This window comes from Agelaius tricolor, unplaced genomic scaffold, assembly GCF_023055355.1.
Source record: "Agelaius tricolor isolate 1412-34295 unplaced genomic scaffold, bAgeTri1.0.p SCAF_19, whole genome shotgun sequence".
Lineage (NCBI taxonomy): Eukaryota > Metazoa > Chordata > Aves > Passeriformes > Icteridae > Agelaius > Agelaius tricolor.
In genome coordinates this window covers 14,536,850-14,555,733 of record NW_027269279.1, presented here as the reverse complement: position 1 = coordinate 14,555,733, position 18,884 = coordinate 14,536,850, and the positions used below count along the sequence as shown (strand labels likewise).

General features: G+C 45.1%; 1 protein-coding gene across 1 annotated transcript in view; it reads right to left on the bottom strand.

The window, feature by feature from the left end:
• Window positions 1–18,884, bottom strand: part of DNAAF8 (dynein axonemal assembly factor 8) — a 102,902-nt gene that overhangs the window by 80,208 nt on the left and 3,810 nt on the right. Inside the window, exons 3-10 of the mRNA XM_071444471.1 lie at window positions 17,366–17,479; window positions 16,220–16,705; window positions 13,486–13,582; window positions 13,007–13,145; window positions 11,987–12,133; window positions 11,539–11,619; window positions 9,160–9,513; window positions 7,173–7,332 (exon numbers count right to left, since the gene is read on the bottom strand). Of these exons, the coding sequence (XP_071300572.1) occupies window positions 7,173–7,332; window positions 9,160–9,513; window positions 11,539–11,619; window positions 11,987–12,133; window positions 13,007–13,145; window positions 13,486–13,582; window positions 16,220–16,705; window positions 17,366–17,479 (1,578 nt within the window). The remainder of the gene's footprint in view (window positions 1–7,172; window positions 7,333–9,159; window positions 9,514–11,538; window positions 11,620–11,986; window positions 12,134–13,006; window positions 13,146–13,485; window positions 13,583–16,219; window positions 16,706–17,365; window positions 17,480–18,884) is intronic.

The following is an 18,884-nucleotide window of genomic DNA, read 5'->3' as shown; positions in this document are numbered from 1 at the left end:
TTACCTTCCATCCCTCCACAGAGGATGGGAAGTACAACCCTAAGAGTGCCTGGATACTTCCCTAACATTCATGATTCTGGGAACACAGAATTCACAGGATGAATTCACAGAATGACCAGGTTGGAAGAGACCTTAAAGATCATTGAGTCCAACCCATGCCCTTACACCTCCATTAAACCATCAAATGAACCATCCAATCTTTTTGTAAACACATCCATGGAGAGCAAACTCCTCCTGTGTGGAGGGAGGTGTTTGTAACACAGACAGGTCAGGCCTGGACTCTCTGCTTGCCTCTTAAGGCAGATCCTCAGGTCAGATCTGTGCCATGCTGAGCCTCAGCTCCTGGGATTTGTGCCCACAGCCAGGGACAGCAGGAAGCAGCTACTCCAGCAAAGTGCTGTGCCAGCAATCCCCCCGTTTGCTTTCCCTGGCACCATGTGGGAAGATGAAGAGGAGGCCAGAAACACAGGCTCTGTGCCAGCTGCCAGCCACCCATGCTAGAAAAACATTTCCTTGGGATCTTCCATCTATTCCAAATGCTGTGTGCTGGGCTGGTGGCACAAACAGGAATCTTGGCCTCCTGTCTCTGTGTGCTAAGTTTAACTCCATCTCTAATTGCCTTAGTTTATTTTTAAGCCTTTCTTGAGTCGAGGCAGAGGGTTCATTAAGTACAAGAGATTTTAATCTTGTTTCAGGAACTCATTAAATGCCTGGCAGGAAAAAAAAAAAGGAGGAATTCAGGGGCCATCTGGTGGTTGTTGGGCACAGCACTGCTGGCCACAGCCTTGGCATCAGCCCAACAGGGAGAGCACCTGGAGCCAAGCAAACCCCAAACTCAGCTCTGGTGTCCAAAAAACATTCCTGTAGGAAATATTTGGTGATTTTTACAATTAATGGGTTTTTTTAAAGCTATATTAAAATAACAGTTAGGGCTAAATGCTGTTGTAATTACATTCACACAGATGCAGTTGCTTTGGCCCAGGGTCAATGAAAACATTTGATCACAGGTGATTTGTATTACCAGGATCACCTTTGGAGCAATGCAGATATAGAAAAATTCAACTACTGTGTAACAAAATCATTATAATCATAAAAAGATTTTATAGGTTTCCTCAGCTTCTCCAAATGTTGTACTGCACCACATTTTGGGGAATAAATTGGCATTTCTGTAAGGAAGTGGCACAAAACCTACTCCTTCATGAGTGGTTGATCAGGCCTTTGTCCATTCTTTAAGTGCAGACATTAATTTGACTTTCTTACAGTCCTTTTCCTTTATCCATTTTCCACCCAGCAATAAAAGTGGTGTATTTTTAAATAGTGCTGAGGCCATCATCTCAGTGCAGTCATGTGGGCAGCTCCAGTGGAGCTGGGGAGGTGCCCAAGTGCCCTGGCCCAGCAGGTGAAGTGCTGGGTTGGGATCCCAGGATCCACAACGTCCTTGAACAACCCAGAGAGGGAAGAAAAGGGCAATTTCCAATGCTGATGTCAGCACCATTGCCTCAAAAAGATCAAAACACCCATGGAACAGCAATGGCAATCACAGGCACCTATTTAAGGAAGACAGGTAAAGAATCAAAAGCATTTCACTGACAATTTGCAGATCAAGGCACCTCCTACTTAAAAATAACTTCTGGGGCCAGTAACTGAACTAAAAATACTTTACAAGTTTTGGAAATCAATCCCTACTTTCAGGCAGACCGTGCTGATGCAGGGTAACTGTCCCAGTAGTAGAATGTCCAGCACTTCAGCACCACTCTGGATGGCAAATATGGATTTTGTCAGGGATTTTCCCCTGAAGAAATACAGGATCAAAGAGAGAACAAGGCCATCAAAGGGCAAGGAAGGATTTGACCATGATATATTGGTAATTTTATCTTCCAGTAATTTTATCTTCCAGTTCGTATAAACACTGAGAGTTTAAAACACTAAGACACAGAATAAATAATTTTCCATTCCTTCTGGGAACACAAAAATTGGAGAGAGAATAATTTAAATGAGACTTAATGAAAAGCTTTACAGCTCTAGGGATAATTAAACAGCAACATGTACTACCTGGGAGTCAAAGAATCCTCACCATTGAAGATTTCAAGACCAAGTTCTATAAAGAATTCATTTTGTTGCAATACAAGTGGAACATCTTGTGGTTGAGAATTCTCCCTGACACCAGTGAGCTGAGTCAACAGGGTGTTAACATAAAGAACCTGCTGATTTTGACAAAAAGGTGATGGAGCCTGTGTTTACAAGATGGAAAGGAAAGTACCCACATCATCTATTTGTTAAGGTAGAATGACTCTGTTGTGCCTGGATGTTTTTGTTGTGTAAGGCAGCTGTAAGGCTAAGCTGCAATGAGATGAGGATCATGGTAATATAATTACTAATACAAGGTTAGCCCAAGTGATTGTGAATGCCAAGAAAAATGAGATGCCTCAGTGTGAGTCAACACATTCATTTCCCAACCACCCTGGCTGTGTAAGGGAGATAAAACTGTGTTTATGAGGGGCTGCTTACAAGGTGGCTCCTAATAGCTCTCCAACAACATTATCCTGTTCTGCCATATCATGATAAAGCAATAAATGCAGAATCAAGCTGAATCCCTGCTGAAAACAACTACTTTTTTTCCAGTAATAAAGGAGATGGGTACAAGCTAAATTCTAGTTGTTCTGTGTGAAATGAATGCCAGGGCTGGATGGGCCTTGCAGGGCTTTGGCTGCAGTGTTCAAGGCCAGGTCTGACACAAGCTCAGGTGTTTCACCTCACATGGGGCTGCTGGAAAAGGAGCTCTGGGAAGCTGAGACATTTCCCTTGGTCCTGGACAAGCTGCAGAGCAGCTCTACCTCTGCCTGGCCTCACCCCTCACCTGCACTGACTGTGGCTCCAGCTCAGCCCTGTTCCATCACACCAGACCCCCTGGCTGATCACTGAGCTGCCCCTGGGTCCTGCCCCTGCCTTGGCTTTCTGCCCTTCATCTTGCCCTTCCTCATCCCCACACATTTGCCAGCTGGCCACCCTCACTGAGCTGCTCTGCTGCTGCTTTGGGACTGTGGCACTGCCCTCCCTGCTGGCAAGGACTGCCCTGCCTGCCTTGCTCTCAGCTTTGTCTTCCCCAAGGGCTTCCCACTGCCAGAGGGCAGGGTTAGATGGGATATTGGGGAGAAATTCTTCCCTCTGAGGGTGGGGAGGGCCTGGCACAGGCTGCCCCTGGATCCCTGGCAGTGCCCAAGGCCAGGCTGGGATAGTGGAAGGGGGTGGAACAGGATGGGATTTAAGATCCCTTCCCACCCATCCCAAACTGGGATGCTGTGATATCCTTAGAATAACCTGCTCGTGCTGCTCCTGATATAATATCAAACTCAGCTCTGAGTGTGGCAAAAGTTACCACCATTATCTGGATCCCACCCAAAGGGAATGTGACAGAAAACAACACCAGCCCCAAGTTACTGATCATAACAAGCAAGATGAATGCAGTGACAGATCAAACCCATTTCATTTTACATCCTCCATTTAACTGCTTTACATCCTGTGAGCATTCCTTCTGTCTCCCTCATCAATAACACTGCTCACACAAGGAAAGAAACCCTGTGCTGTTCCTCTGAACTGCTAACACAGCCTGACCCTACAGCGAGGATCTCACCACACTCTGCTGGCCTTCACAGAACTCCAGGTGCTTGCAGCAGTTCTGAACCAGATTCAAAGGTTAAAATGTGGTTGGGGACCCAATTGCAGAAGAGATCAACTCATGCCAGTCTTAAATTTCACCAAAAGTTTGGGTGGGGCAGAGAAGAAAAAAAAAAACAAAAAACCAAAACAAACAAAACAAACAAACAAACAACCCACCCACACACTCCCCCCCCCCCCCAAAAAAAAAAAAAAAAAAACAAACAAAGAAACAAAAGCCCAAATAAATGAACCCAAAACAAAGCATTAAAAAACCAGGTTCTTCCCTGCATTATTTTTAAAACCAGAGGTGAGCCAGATTGCCCAACTATTCAGACACCTCCAGACATGGACCTGACAGGCAGAACTCTTAGAAAGAACCCACTGATTTCCCAGGGAATTGGCACCTGCATGTCTTGAAAATCCACTGGATCTCAGCCCCTTCTCCAGCAGCTGAAGTGCCCCTGGAAGTGAATTCTCAGCCTCTCAAGTTCCCTCTCCCCAAGCCTGACTCTCAGAGTGAAGCTGAGGACAGAGTTTGACTGAACTGGGTTAAGAAAAAGGAGACAGCACATTAAATCTGCTTTTACATTTTAGACAAGAACTCTAATGTAACCCTAATGCAGCTTTTTAAATTTCCTTTGCCAGTCTTTCCCAGCACCTCAGCTACAGTAATTGCAGAGTTTCTAAACTTTCCCTCTGATTATTATTCAATTCAATTATTTATGTACATTATAAATGGTCAGAAGAATTCTGGAAACTGTGACAAGTGTTCCAGATCTGAACATCTATCACTGCCAAAACAAAGGACTTACAAAACAAATTTGCAAGTGTGCTGCTCTGTCAAACACTGGGGCTTGTTCTTTGAATATATGTGTTTATATATAGATATTAGATATTTTCACTGAGACATAGCTGCCAAATTACAGGGGCTCTTAGTTTTAAATGCCAAAACAGTCAAAATTTTCTGTGTTCATAAAAAAAGAAAGAAAATAAAACCCTATTCAAATTCAAAGGGAAAAAGTGCTGCTATCAAAGCAGATTTCAAGTAATCTTACAAAGGACTGTTGTATTTGATAGATGATGTTGATACATTTTTTAGACTTAATTTTAATAATGAATATTTCTGAATATGAACTAACAGCAGAATTGCCCAGACAACATGGTTATTATGGGTTGTGCTGATTTCCTTTTACCATTGGTGCATTGGGAGGTCAGGCAGGTCCCCTGGAGCAGGCTGGCACTGGAATGGGTTGGGTGGGAAGGACCATAAAGATCCTCTCATCCCACCCCCTGCCCTGCAGGGACACCTTCCACCATCCCAGGCTGCTCCAGCCTGGCCCTGGGCACTGCCAGGATCCAGGGGCAGCCACAGCTGCTCTGTGCCAGGGCCTGCCCACCCTCACAGGGAAGAATTTGTTCCCAAAATCCCACCTTAACCTGGCCCTGTGTCCTCTTTTGTCTGTAACAAGTCTTTGTCCCTCTTTCTGGGCACTGGAGCAGTTTGCACAGGCAGCAGGAGCCTGGGCTGGTGAGAAATGTCCCTGTCCCTGCTGCCACAACTGGAACATCATCCCATCCCTCAGGGGAACATTTACAGCTCCAGTTCCAGCACAGATCCACTCTGAGCTCTGCTCCAGACAAAGCACATCACCAAGCCCATGCTCATTTTATTGGCAACAGCACAGCAGATATGGGAAATGACCAAACACAGGGCAATTCTGCATTGTCTGGTGCATTGTCAGGAAGGAGAGAGCAAGGCCCACGTGGATTTCTGAGGAGCAAGAGAGTGTCTGCATCTTAATCAAGGCTAACTGGAAGTGGGTGGTACCTGCCAACAGCCAGGGAGGAGCAAATCCAACTTTTACACTCCAAAGCAGAGCTATGGGTGCTGTGCTCTCCTTGTCAAAGCAGGCTGGTAGAGGGAAACTCAGCTGGGAGCTTTTTAGTCCTTTTCTCCTCCTCACTGATTAATCCAGTGCTAAATAAAATGAGCTTTCAAATCTCCACAACCACAGCAATCAATTTACAAAACAAACCTAAATTGTCCAGCCCCAAATCTAGGGCTGTGAAGTCTTTCCACTTTTGTAAAAAAAAAGCTTTGGTATTGGCATTAGCCCAGAGAAATCATCATGGTGGATTCATGGTGGTTCTGTAGTTTCTCACCTCCTCTGACCTTCTTACCTTGTGCTCAGCAGAATCAGTGCATGGATGAAGCAGGACTGCTTGCCATGGAATCATGGAATGGGTTGGGAGTGATCCTACAGCTCATCCCATTCCAACCCCTCTGCTGAGGGCAGGGACAAAGAGAAATCTTCTGAGGAGTAACAACAGCCCTGTCCTCCAAGCCATAGTTAGGCTTTGGCTAAAATCAGGATCATTTCATACCCCCTCAATCAGGAATAAAACCTATTATTAAATCCACAATCCTCAAAACCAACCCACAAAAGTGAACTATAAAGCTGCTGGGAGCAGACAACAGGACTCAGCAGAGACAGTAAAAATATTGCACTTTTTAAGGAAGAGTTATGAAAAATCATGTGGGAGACTCTGGCTGCTGTGAAGTAGATGACACTGAGGCCACTGATTCCAGCAAGCCCTGACAGGTCAGAACTGCAGGGCAGCTGCTTGGGGAGCTCTCCCTGCACAGGAAGGTGGGGAATTCTCCTCCCTTAGTGTGAGAGAAGAGCTGTAGGGCTGCTCCTCTCCTCAGCTAATGGTGCTCCATAACAAACAGATTTGAAGCAATGCAATAAAAATGACATTTTGCTCCCAGCTGCCCCTGGCAGGGAGCCCCTGTGTCTTAGGCTGGGGCTGTGTGTTCTATCCCCATCTGTCAGAGCTGGGGCAGTTCTCTGCTGTCCATGGGCAGTTTTCTCTTTATCTCTCCCCCAGCCAATCCTCCCTGCAGGAGATCTCTGCTGTCCATGGCCACTGAGTGTCCCTGCAGGGCTGATCCAATTCCAGCATCCCATGGGGAGATGCTGCATTGCCCAGGGCAGGAGCCAAGCATTCCTACCTGGATCCAATGTGAGCCTGGCACAGCCCAGCAGCCTTTGCCCAGTGCATTGCCAGAGGAGCAGCTTCTGCTGCCCTGCATGGCCAGAGGGAGCCCAGGCCCATCTGCAGCAGCCCTGGAGCTGCAGAGGAAAACTCCCCCCTTGTGCAGGATCCCTGCTCCAGCAGAGCCACAGCTGGCACTGCAGGAGGGCTGAGCCCCCATGGGATGGGGCTGTGCCACCACCCTGACACACAGGGGGACAGGGACTGCTCTCACTCTGTCACTGGTTTTTCTTTTTGTACTATTGCATTTGTATTCATTTTTAGTTTTCCTAGTAAAGAACTGTTACTCCTATTCCCATATCTTTGTCTGAGACCCCCGTAATTTCAAAATGACAATAATTCAGAGGGAGGGGGTTTGCATTTTCCATTTCAGGGGAGTCTCCTGCCCTCCTTAGCAGACACCTGGCTGTTCAAAGCAGGACCCTGCCAGGCCCAGCCCACCCTGAGGCACTGACCCTGTGGAACAGGAGCGGGGTGTTCTCTGCCATGGGCTGCTTCCCCCACACCGAGCGCTGAGGCTGCCACTGCTCCAGCTGCTCCTGCAATCTGCATCTCCTCTGCCTCTCCATCATCTCCTCTTCCTTTTGGGATAGCTCTCTGTCACTTCCTTCTCTCCTGGAAAATACACAGATGAAGCTTTTCACTTTGGGGGTGATGATCTGAACCACTTGTTCATCTGGTTGCACTTCTTTTTTTCTCGTATTTACACCACGCACTTGAGGGGGAATCAGGACATGAAAGGCTAAAATAGATTTAGAGAGCAATTCTGGTGTTTGTGGGGAGACACAAGAACTTGCCAGTGGATGAAATCATCTTCTAAGAAGTAAAAGAACCTCAAAGAAAAGGAGCAGGGATCAAACTTCTGATAAGTGGTGATGATCTATCTGGAGATGCAAACTCCTTTAAGCACAGATGTGTTTGTGAGGTCTCAGTCCCCATCTCCACACCAAGATTCCCAGTCTAGACCCATTTCCTTTCCTATTTGCTATAGGATATGACAGAGATAAAGTTCCCCTGACCCCAAGACCTCCCATCTTTCTACATCTGGATGCCCACAGAGAGATTTCATCCGCCATTTCTGGGGTAAACAAAAAGTTCAATTTGTTCTGAATTCTTCCAGCCCCAGGTGCCCCAGCAATAATTAGAATAGCAATAGAGAAAACTGAAATCAGTGAAAATCACTGAATTATCACTCAGAGACAATAAATAACCCACATTCTTGCCTGGCCATGGGCTGCCATCTCAGGCTAACAGGTAATCAAAATGCAGTTTAGTATTCCTGATGCAAGCAATGAGCTTAATGTCAGGAATTCCAGAGGGGAAAAAACCCTGCAACCAACCACCTGCCATTTCAAGCAGGTACACAGGAGATGAGGTGTCTAAGTGGCAGGGCAGGCAAGTGTTTAACTCTGACACAGTAATAGTCTCCAGAGCAGGCAGATCCTGAGTCTTTCCAGGGCTCATATGTCAAAGTCAGAATGTTAAATTTCACTCTGAAAATAGCAGGATATAACCTTTGAAAAGGCAGCATAATGGAGCTCTCCCAAACAGTTGGGCAGGTGCACAAGGCAACCACCTGATTTCACTTTGAAATTAGACCTTCTGCAGAATACACTACATTTAACTAAGCCCAGGGATGCAGAGGCCCAAATAACTCTGCAATTTCCTCAATTGATATCACTCTTATTTCCACTCTTTAAAGCTTTCCAAGATATTCCTGTGGCATTCCTCACGGGTGTACTTTGTAACTCCAAGATCTTGCACTTTTCTTGTTGGCAGAGTCAGAATTTCTTTGTTTGGATGAAAAACAGAATTACAAGGGGAGATTGGTACATCTTCCAGTTTGTAAAAGGTGTTTTAAACTGAGACACAGAATAAACCATTTTCCATTCCTTGTGGGAACACAACAAAAATAAGCTTAAATTGGAGAGGGAATAATTTAAATTAGACTTAATGAAAAGCTTTACAACTCTAGGGATAATTAAACAGCAAAATGTACTACCTGGGAGTCAAGGAATCCTCACCTTTGAGGATTTCAAGGCCAAGTTCTATAAAGATCTGCCAGGAGATATTAGATTTTACCTCACTCAGGGAGACTGACCCTTCCAGACCTATTTTCTAGGAAGCTCTACTTAGGAAATCTCAGTGCTGTTGTTCCTAAAGGAGATCAATACTGTGTTATCCTCCTCTTCTGTAGAATAAAAGCTAAAGAAAAAGGCTCCATTTCCAATGTCAGAAGTGCCACAGCTCATCTAATGCCAGGCCCCACTGAGGCTGCCTCTAAACCTTCCAGCAGTAGCTGCCAGGACTGTTGTTCTTGCCAGGTAACAAATCCAGACACCCTCTTGCTGCAACTCACAGCCCAGGTAAGCAATTTTCTTTAATCCTGGACAATTAGAGAAGCCACATCCAAACCCTCTGATTACTTTCCCTGTGGGATACCTTGGCAGTTCTGCTGTAATTAGAGGACACTCTGGAGCATTTCCTGCATTTGGAATCTTCTCAGCTTCCATTTTGTTCTCTTTCTCTGTGTCAGCTCTGTCACCCCCACAGCTTGAAAAGAGGGGACTTTCCTTGTCTGGTTCCAATCTCATCAGTTTCCTGGGAACCACCTCATTTGTCTCTTGCCTCACTTTACAAGATTGGTTTTGACTTTTATTAGAGGAAGCTGTGTCTTGCAGCCTTTCTGGATGCAGTTTCTCAGCTGGAACAGACGTTTTCTGAAGAAGCTCCAAGGCCTTCCTACGGGCTGCTCGGAGTTGTTGCAGTAACAGGCTCTTCCCTGAGCAATTCCTCCTGCAACAGAAATAAAAACCTGCTTTCATCAAGATAAAGCATTATAGGAATAAACTCAATCTCTGAGGAACTTCACATATGATGAGAGCTCAAAACAAGGACTGGGCATGTGACAGTAGCAATGTCACTGTCATATTTTCTGGAAAAATCCCTTCACTAGGATTTCTTCTCCTGGGAAGCTGAGAAGCCTCAGAGAAAAAGGAAAACAATATTATCTCATTTGCTTCTCATGTGTTTTGCTGCTTTGGAATGTGGTTTGGAGATTGTTTATCCAATATGTGAATTGTTTTGACTTAATGACCAATCACAGTCAGGCTGTGTTGGACTCTGAGGAGAGAGTCAGGAGTTTTCATTATTATCTTTTAGCCTTCTGTCTGTATCCTTTCTCTATTCTTTAGTATAGTTTAGTATAGCATTCTTTAATGTCATAAAATAATAAATTAGCCTTCTAAGAACATGGAGTCAGATTCATCATTCCTCCCCACGATGGGGGACCCCAAAAATACCACATAGCATCAGCACTCAGGTGACACAAGCAGAGCCAGAACACAAAATTGATCCTCCTGGCAATTTATTTACCTCTTCTGCATTCAGGCACAACACAAACACCTACCAGAACAGCCCTGAACAAATGTATGGCTGGCATGGAAATCAGAGCCTATAGATTTTTGTCCCCTTTGGATACAGGGGTTGGGGTTCAAATACACACAGATGAAAAGTTTTTCTAATAATTATTACAGTTTTTGAATGCTTGGCTTAATTTCCTCAATGAGACTGCTAAACTGTCAGCAAGCACATTACTGTGGTAGTGAAATGTCCTGTCCTGACATAATCTACATGCACAGAATAATAATTCCTGTTTAATAATTTGTTCCAGATAAAAATGAAACTGGATAGTCCCCTCATGAATGAGATCAGAATCCCACCCTGCTTGAGACCAAGAGCATTTCTTATTTACAACCAGAACTGAGCAGCATTTGCCAGGCACTACATCTCTGCATGTTCTTTAGCAACATGAAGGTGAATCAAAATCCAAGCTCTGCTCTTCATCACTGCAGATTTACACTGATGGAACAGCTGAAGTTGTGTCAGTGCCACAGAGAGTTCCTCAAGCATCCCCTTGTCCCTGCCTTTCACAGGTTTTGGGTTAGATGTTCTAAATTACATTGTTTGGGTTTCTTGTTGGGCTCATTGTTTGGCTCATTGTTTGTCAAATCACCTCTTCTTCCAAAGCATTAGAAGAAGTGTAGATGGCTGGCACAAGAAGACTCAAGTTCTGCTTGTCCCCTGCCCTGCTGTCAACTTGCAGGCTGCAGAATTCCAGATGGAACCCAGAGCATGAGTGCAGGAGGGTGCTTAAATCTGACACCTCTGCTTCACATTAAACAAACGTCTCATAACCTATGGATATGAATCCAGGAGTTAGGCAAGAAAAAGCTGACATCTGTGCATGTTGAGGAGTTTACACTTTAGGATTCCACCCATCCCACTCTCTCCCCTTTCCCCTCCAGTTAAGGAGAACTGGGAGGGTCCCTGTCCATACAATGTAGTCAATATTCTCTTTAAATCTCTATCCATTCTAGCCTATTTTATTATTTATAAAAGTAAAGGTTTGTCTGACTCAACTCCCTACAACATCTCCAAAGTTTGGTTCTGAGGCTTGTCAAACATAGTTCTGGTGTTACTCACAGAGGGTTGGAGAAAAACTCACATTTTCCAGCCCCCAGGGCACCTCTGGATGTGTTTTGAGCTGGACCAAGGAGCTGGACAGGTGCAAATATTGCCTCAAGAATCAACAACTCTCTACCTTTGGTAGCTTCACCATGCAACAGGAAAAGAGTGACCTCCTGGGGCCACACTGGAGCACTTTCATTACTGTGCTTTTTTTTTTCTGCTGTGAAGACCAGGAGGGACAATATTTAAGTACACAGACTTTCAGTCTGATCATTGTTAGGGCAATCATTTTAGTTTCAGAAAAACTGAACATCATATCACTTGGAAAACAGTCCTGGTAGGGAAACTTACATTCTCCTTTCTGCTTCATCCTGAATTGTCAGAGTCTCTTCTTCAGAGGAGGAGGAGGAGGAGGAGGAGCTGTCACTTGCACTGTGAAACAATCAGACCATACTAATTAACTCTGTTCTAGCTGAGCGTTGGCTCTTGGTCATTTCTAAGATGCAAATTTAGAAAATGAGGAAAAAGGGAGAGATACGTCCAGGGAAGATCTACTGGATGTTATGGAGAGTCCTTCACACTATTACTCTAGCAAAAAGAAAATTCAAATATTCAAGCAACTAGAACAAAATGTTTATCTGTTTATTACCTAGTAGCTGTTTATTAACTACAAGGTTTCTCCTTATGACAGAGGTGTGAAAGAACATTTTTAAAGTTACATCTCATTGCATGAGATTCAGAAAGGTTTGTTTCTCACTTTTATTACTTGTTTCTCACTCCCAATAAAGCCAGGAATTACCTTTGTTCCTCTTCAGGGACTGTCACTGGCTTTGGTGGCTCAGCATCTCTCAAATCTATGTACACAGTTGCACGTTCTGGCAGGTCCTGGAAACTCCTCCTGCCCATCCTCAGAGAACTTGGTGGGGATGACAGCAAGGCAGCATCCCTACACACAGAAAACACATCTCAGCACATCCTCTGCCTAATCCACCCAATGAAACCTGCAGGGAGTGCCCCAGGATCAAAACTGGACTGAGAAAGAAGCTCTGTGCTTGGCTGCCACACAGATTCCAACTCTGCTTCTGCCTGCAATCAGAATTCCAGGATTCAGCTTCCCCCAGCAGCACAGATCACAGGCAGGATGAAGAGGGATATTTAGTTCTCAAAATGTGACACCACCAAATTGTTCTGGAGAACAAAGGCAGGCACCAGAGAGATCACAACTTTTAACATCTCAGTGTAAGAACGAGTTCCCCTTTCCTCTCTGCCTCTTCTGGCAATTCCATTTCATCTTCCCAGGCATACAAAGTGCAAATCATCCTAGTGGCTCGGCCTGCTCTGGCAATGAGGGTATTTCCCACCTTCCTCTCCACTCTTTCACTCATTATTTCCCCTGTGCTGCCACCATTGATGTTGCTCCCTCTGAACAGCCTGAAAATGCTTTTCCTTCACACAGAAACCTCCAAGAAGCACTGACATCTCCACTGATACCCACAGAAAACCATCCTGTGTATTTTTGCTCAATTGAGGTACCAGTAAAAGAAATTAGTAGCCTAAATGACAAAAAAAGCTGAGCAGGATAATTGGCTTAGCCTCATTTTCCTGCCCTTCCCATTTATCCCAAGAGCCTGGTAAGGTTTAGACAAAGGTTGATAGGGAATGCCAAGGTGTTTGTCATCAAAGGGAAATGGAGGATTCCAACTCCAGTATCAGCTTCCTGCAAGGCTACAGAGATAAACCCCTGTGGAAGACCAGGAGCTGCCCAGTATCCATTCTGGCAGCCAGGATTAGCTGGGATATGTGACAGAAAAGGACTCACTGATTGTCCTGCTGTCCCTGGAGGGAGCAGAGCTTGGCTGGTGGCCTCTCACAGGGAGGGGACACTGCCCTGGGCTGCCTGGCACACAGCTCTCCCAGCCTTTCCATGAGCTCCTCTTCACACTTCCTCCTGAAGGCCTCTGTGGAAGAGCAACAAAATAATCATCAGTTGTGGTCTTCTGCCATGAAATCACCCAATATTCCCCATATTCACATTGTTCCTGTTCCTACAGCCTGGCAGCAGGGGAAGAATAAAGATAATATTGTAACTGGCTTGTCTGGGCCGTGGCAGGCTGTGAAGCACTGGCTTCAGGCTGAGAAACCCAGATGAAATCTTGAGGGAAGCTAATTAAACATATTTTAGAAGCATTTAAAAGCCCCACTATGATTTCTGCATTCAGAATTATGCTGCAGGGAATAACTTAAATACAGGAACCTGAGTTTTATTTATTTTTATGCACTTTCAACTAGTGACATTACCATAATCTGCTGGGAAGAAAGCAACTTCTGCACGAGTTTTATCTCCCTGCTGCTCCAGCTCCTCAAGATTCTTGTCTACATTCCACTTTTCAAATGTCTGAAAGACAAGAGAAACGTGATGGAAAGTTGACTCCCAAAAGACCACCCCTAATTTCAGTGCCAGCTTGCTTTCAGCAGTTCCAGAGGAAGTGCTGTAAGGAAAGAAATGCATTTATTACATCCCTTCAGACACTGCAGCCCTCCAGCTGCTTCAGCTGCTTCTGCTGAGGCTCTTTCTCTGAGAATCATGAACCCTTTTGATAAGACTTCAAAAGATCACTGGAGACAGTGGAACAGATTAAAAAGTGGCCTGATACAAGGCCAAGCATGTGCATTCTGATCCTGAATAATGTGAGAACTTCTCACTGCCACCCACAGGAGAAGGACTTGTGGCTCTTCAGCTCTTTGAGATCAGCCTTTTCCTCCCCCTCCAGTTTCTGAGCAGGGTAAATTCCCATTGCTGTGGGTACAGTCAGTATCAGATGATATCTCACAGCTGCTCACCCCAGGCTGAAGAGAGGATCCTTTATTTCCTTGCTCTGAATTCCTGGCTGAGGGCACACTCACCTGACTCAGGTGCAAGAGGCTGCCATCAGAGTCTACATGCATTTAAACCACTCATTGCTTTCCCCTCTGAATATTATTTATAATATTTTATATAAACTGAAGTTTTAATGAAAAGAATCCACACCCATGTGAAATATCACCAGAAATTCAAAGTGCTTACGAATTTTATTGCAAGGAAGGGGGCTGTGAGTCGTGACAATGAAACCACTGCCACAAACACGCATTTAACACAACCACTCATGGCCTTTAAAAAAGAAGAAGCAGCCTCCAAACCCAGCAGTTTCACCTTGTAAAACCTCCAGCATCTGCCCCTCTTGTTGAAGAGAAGGTTCTCCCTCCTTCCTGAGCAATAAATCTTCACACATATCTGAACCTTGATTAGATCTATTCTAACACTGCAGCACTGGTTTAAGTTCCAGAAGGTCCAGAAGAAATGGAAGTGAAGGTTTGCACAATTCCATTTCTAATACAGAAAGGAACTTAAGAAAAAAAAATCAAATTAACTGATAGGAATCAAGAAGAAACTGTATATTAGATTTAGCCACTTGACACAAACTGAGGTGCCTGGCTGAGCTGGGGAGCAACAACCCCTTTCAAATGAAAGTGAGAACACACTGAGCCTCTCAGAACTCACCCCAAAGCACCAGACTTCAGCTCACTGAAGTCACTGACATCAAACAGGCTCTGAAAGGCAAGTAGTGCTTCCTGAATTAACAGAGACTGAATTCTGTGAGGTGAGCTGGGAATTACATCCAGACCCACTTGAAAAAGATGTCCTTCAATGATGCAGCACAATTTAACTCACAGGCCAGCAGCTGCATGATTTGCCTGGACTGGAACTGCTCTAACATCAAAAAGTTCATTTCTGTGAATACATGAAAGGGGAAGGGAAACATCTGTACTCTGACCTGTGGAAAGCTTTGAACAGAAAGATCAGGACCTGCTCTGTGCTGATTAAGTTCTAATGAACTTAAAAATCAATACAGGCAGATCTGTAACTCAGTGCTGAAGAAAACCACCCCTGACTCTGAGCCACATTCCAGCTAACACTGAGCTGCTCATCCCACCTGCCTTAGGTGGGTGAGATTTAGGACTTCAGGAACAACCCTAAACCCCTCCTCACCTCCAGCACCCCACTGAAGGCCAGAAAGCTCCCTGGTTTAATGCAATTCTGCCTGGGACCTGAAAAACTTCTTGCCTTCCTAGGGACAGATGCTATGGTTGGCTTCCCTAACAGTTCACGGACCTTGCTGCAGATCCATTTCCATGGGGGTTTGTGTGTGTGTGCATCAGCTCTTTTGGAAAATAGCCAGAATTTGACCATCACTTCCATAGTTCCTAATGAAAGGTTTATTTATGCTCTGAGCACTCAGAGCTAAGCTGTATTTTGCAATTTCTTGTGGAATCTTTGGTAGTAAAGTTGTATTCTCTGGTATGATTTGTTATGCTCTCCTGAATTTCTGATGCTTAGCAGACAAATATCACCTTGATTAGCTGTGCTTTTTCTTGACAATTACTTGAATCTAACAAAGTACCCCAAATAATCTGTATTTTCTGACCTCAGCCTTATGGGTCATGACCAGCTTGATCTCCTTAGTCATTCTTGAATCTCTCCTGTGTTCCTTTCTTACATTAAGAAGGGACATGGAAGTTCTAGCAGGCTGAATGTGCATCTCCTTTGAACACAAGTAAAGATGGTATTAAACTGAACTCCTTGAACTGGGAAACTCTGGGAAATCCAGTGCTCTAGAGTATTTGAGGAGTATGTTACAAGATAAGTTTGGGCATTATTTCACAAAAATAAAATTTAAAATAGCAGCTTTGTGCTTAGGTTAAGTCCTTTCAGAGTAGTTGTGGCCTTGACTACTCACCTAATTTCCTTGTACCTTTTGTTTCTAGCAGTAATTTTTCCTATGTCTAAGTTGGTTATCTGCAGCAGCTTTTGCCATGGTTTGGACTTGCTCTGGGACAGCTTTTGGTACCTGTGTAGCACCCAGCCCTGTGGAGTGTCAAACTGGGACCTCAGCTGCTCCTTGCAGTGGGGTTATGCAGGCACTGCACTGTGCCCCAGCCCACCTGCACATTATTATTTTATTTCTGGCATATTTCTTTTATAAGGGCCACTTGCCTGCAGTGACAAATGGATCACTTCTCCAAGATGCTCAGCTGAGGAGGTTTCTGCCTTTGCAAATCTTCCTAGGCTGCTGTTGATGCCATGGGAGGGAGGCCTGACATCCTGCTTTGGGGATGGCTCCACAAGGATCTTGGACAGTATCTTTGTCTCTATCAGCTTTTTTCTCTCCTCTTTACTGTACAGCTCTTGCACACACACTGCTGTGTTAGGCCAGGAGTTTGCTCCTTCCTTGGCCTGTGTCCTGCCCATTTCTTTCTCCTCAAGGTGATCTGTGGAATCTGAGGGAGACTCTTCAAGAACAACTCTCTTTTGGCTTGGCATTTCTTCAGTCTGGCTGGCAGGTTCAGGAGCCTCATCTTTAATCATTTGTACATCTTCTTCTGCAATGATTTGGGCACCATCTGTTTTTTCCTGAAAGTCAAAACTTTCCAGGTCTTCGTTCCAGATCTCCCATGGAAGTCTTTCTGTCTCCTGGATTTGCTACAGGTAGAGAAAGCACAAACACAGAGAAAGTCAATCTCCCTGAGCTTTGGAAGAGGATAAAAAACCAAAACAGAGTAATTGGAAGGCAACAGCTCCAACTCAGACACCATATGGAAACAACCCACACCACATCCCTCATGGAAAACAGTGAGACTGTTTACTTTGCAAAAACTTTGATTTCAAGAACAGCTAAACATCCTTTAAATTACTTTTTCTTACATGTGCTCATTATTCCAATCCAAACCATACTGTGATTTCATGGATTTATCTTCACTGAGGGAACAATGTGATTATTTTATCCCAGAAAGCTGTTCAAAGAGTAAACTTCATACTTTTCCTCTTTCCTGCACTGTCCTAATTCATTTTCTGGACACATAAAATGATTGCACAGGAATTAGAGCACAGAAAAGAAAAACAGTAAAGGGACAATAAAAGCTACCAAGAGATGGGACAAAAAAGGTCCAAAATCTCAAGAACAGAGAAAACTTTAAAGGGCCACTGCAAAAAGAGAAAAAAGGTTATATTTTCTAGTGAGAGGAAATACTGAGGACAAAACTTTTCCTGTTCAGACAAATAGGTGAGACATCAGCAGCTGCTCACACTGGGGACAGCCAGAAGAGAGGGGTGACAGGACAGCCCACACACAACAGTCCCAACCTGCTCCTGGGAGTCTTCCAGGGAAAACATCATCAGTTCCTCTGACAGGTCCGGAATTAAGTTGGGCAGGTCCCGCTGGAAGATGAAAAGCTCCTCATCACTCTCACAATCAGACTGCAAACAGAAAAAAACAGAGAAATTCAACAGGAGACTGCAATGCTCACTGATATTGGAATATCTGGTTTGCAGTGACAGCTCCCATGTTGGCACCTCTTGAAGTGCAGAGACAAGAAGTTTCCTTGCAGTCACACCTTTGCTAGACAGTCTGGTAACCCAAGAGTCACCAACCCCACATTTCAGCAAGCTCCAAATGTAAAAAACATGTAAAACATCAAATTCCCATGGAGGCTGATGGCAAACATCCTGCTGAGAAAAGCAATGGAGAATGTGGGAAGTTCTCTATCTCCCAAGTGATTCTCTGCACTGCCTCATTCACCATCAGAGAGGCAGGAGCAGAGCTGCTCAATATTTACAAGAGCCTGGAGTGCCAGGACAAGGGGGAATGGGTTCCCACTGCCAGAGGGCAGGGCTGGATGGGATATTGGGAATTAGGAATTGTTCCCTGGGAGGGTGGGCAGGCCCTGGCACAGGGTGCCCAGAGCAGCTGGGGCTGCCCCTGGATCCCTGGCAGTGCCCAAGGCCAGGCTGGGCAGGGCTTGGAGCAGCCTGGGACAGTGGGAGGTGTCCCTGCCATGGCAGGGGTGGAACTCAATGAGCTTTGAGATCCCTCCAGCCCAAATCATTCTGGGATTCTCAGGGACTGGAAAGGCAAGGCCTCACCAGGCAAAGCCCAGTCCCACAGCACCCATGAGGAACAAGCAGGACAGAGCAGGGGGAGCAACCAGCCTGAGGCACAGCTCCAGATCCTTGGGCAATATTGCAGTGATGAGGCTGGGCAGAGATCAAGACTGAAAACTTTCAATTCCCAGGTGAGTCTGGCTCAGGCAGGACCATAACTAGAAACCAAAACTCCCCTAACATAGCCCAGAGAGGGAGTGAAGGGCCAGAGCTGAGCTTAAACAGAGATGCTGGAGCCCCAGGTGAGGCCAGGCAGGGCCATGAAGGCTTTTCATTGCCCTGATTCCTGTTCAGAATGCAAACAGCATCTGGGTTTGGTTGGGCAGCATTTAAATAGCTCTGAAAAATCCCTTTTTTAAACATCAGATATGCATTGGAGATGAATCCTTATGCATGGACACCAAAAGGAGATTAAGCACCTCCTCAGCAGTCAGGACACAGCTTTCCTGCTTGTCCCTTTGTTTTGCAAGTGTGCATTTTTGGGAATTCACACTGCAGAGAATCCTCTCTGGTGTCATTAACACAAACCCAACTGCAACAGAACATCTTTCCTCTTGATAAATTGCATTTCAGGGTAATGGGAGGGCCTCAGGGCATAAACCCTGTTTGTGAGTGCCATTTTTGGAGGTGGGAGCAGAGCACGTTCAGGTGACAGCTCTTGGATGCACAAATGGATCTTTCCCACTGGAAACTCCTCGGACAAAGGTGCAGCCCTGGAACT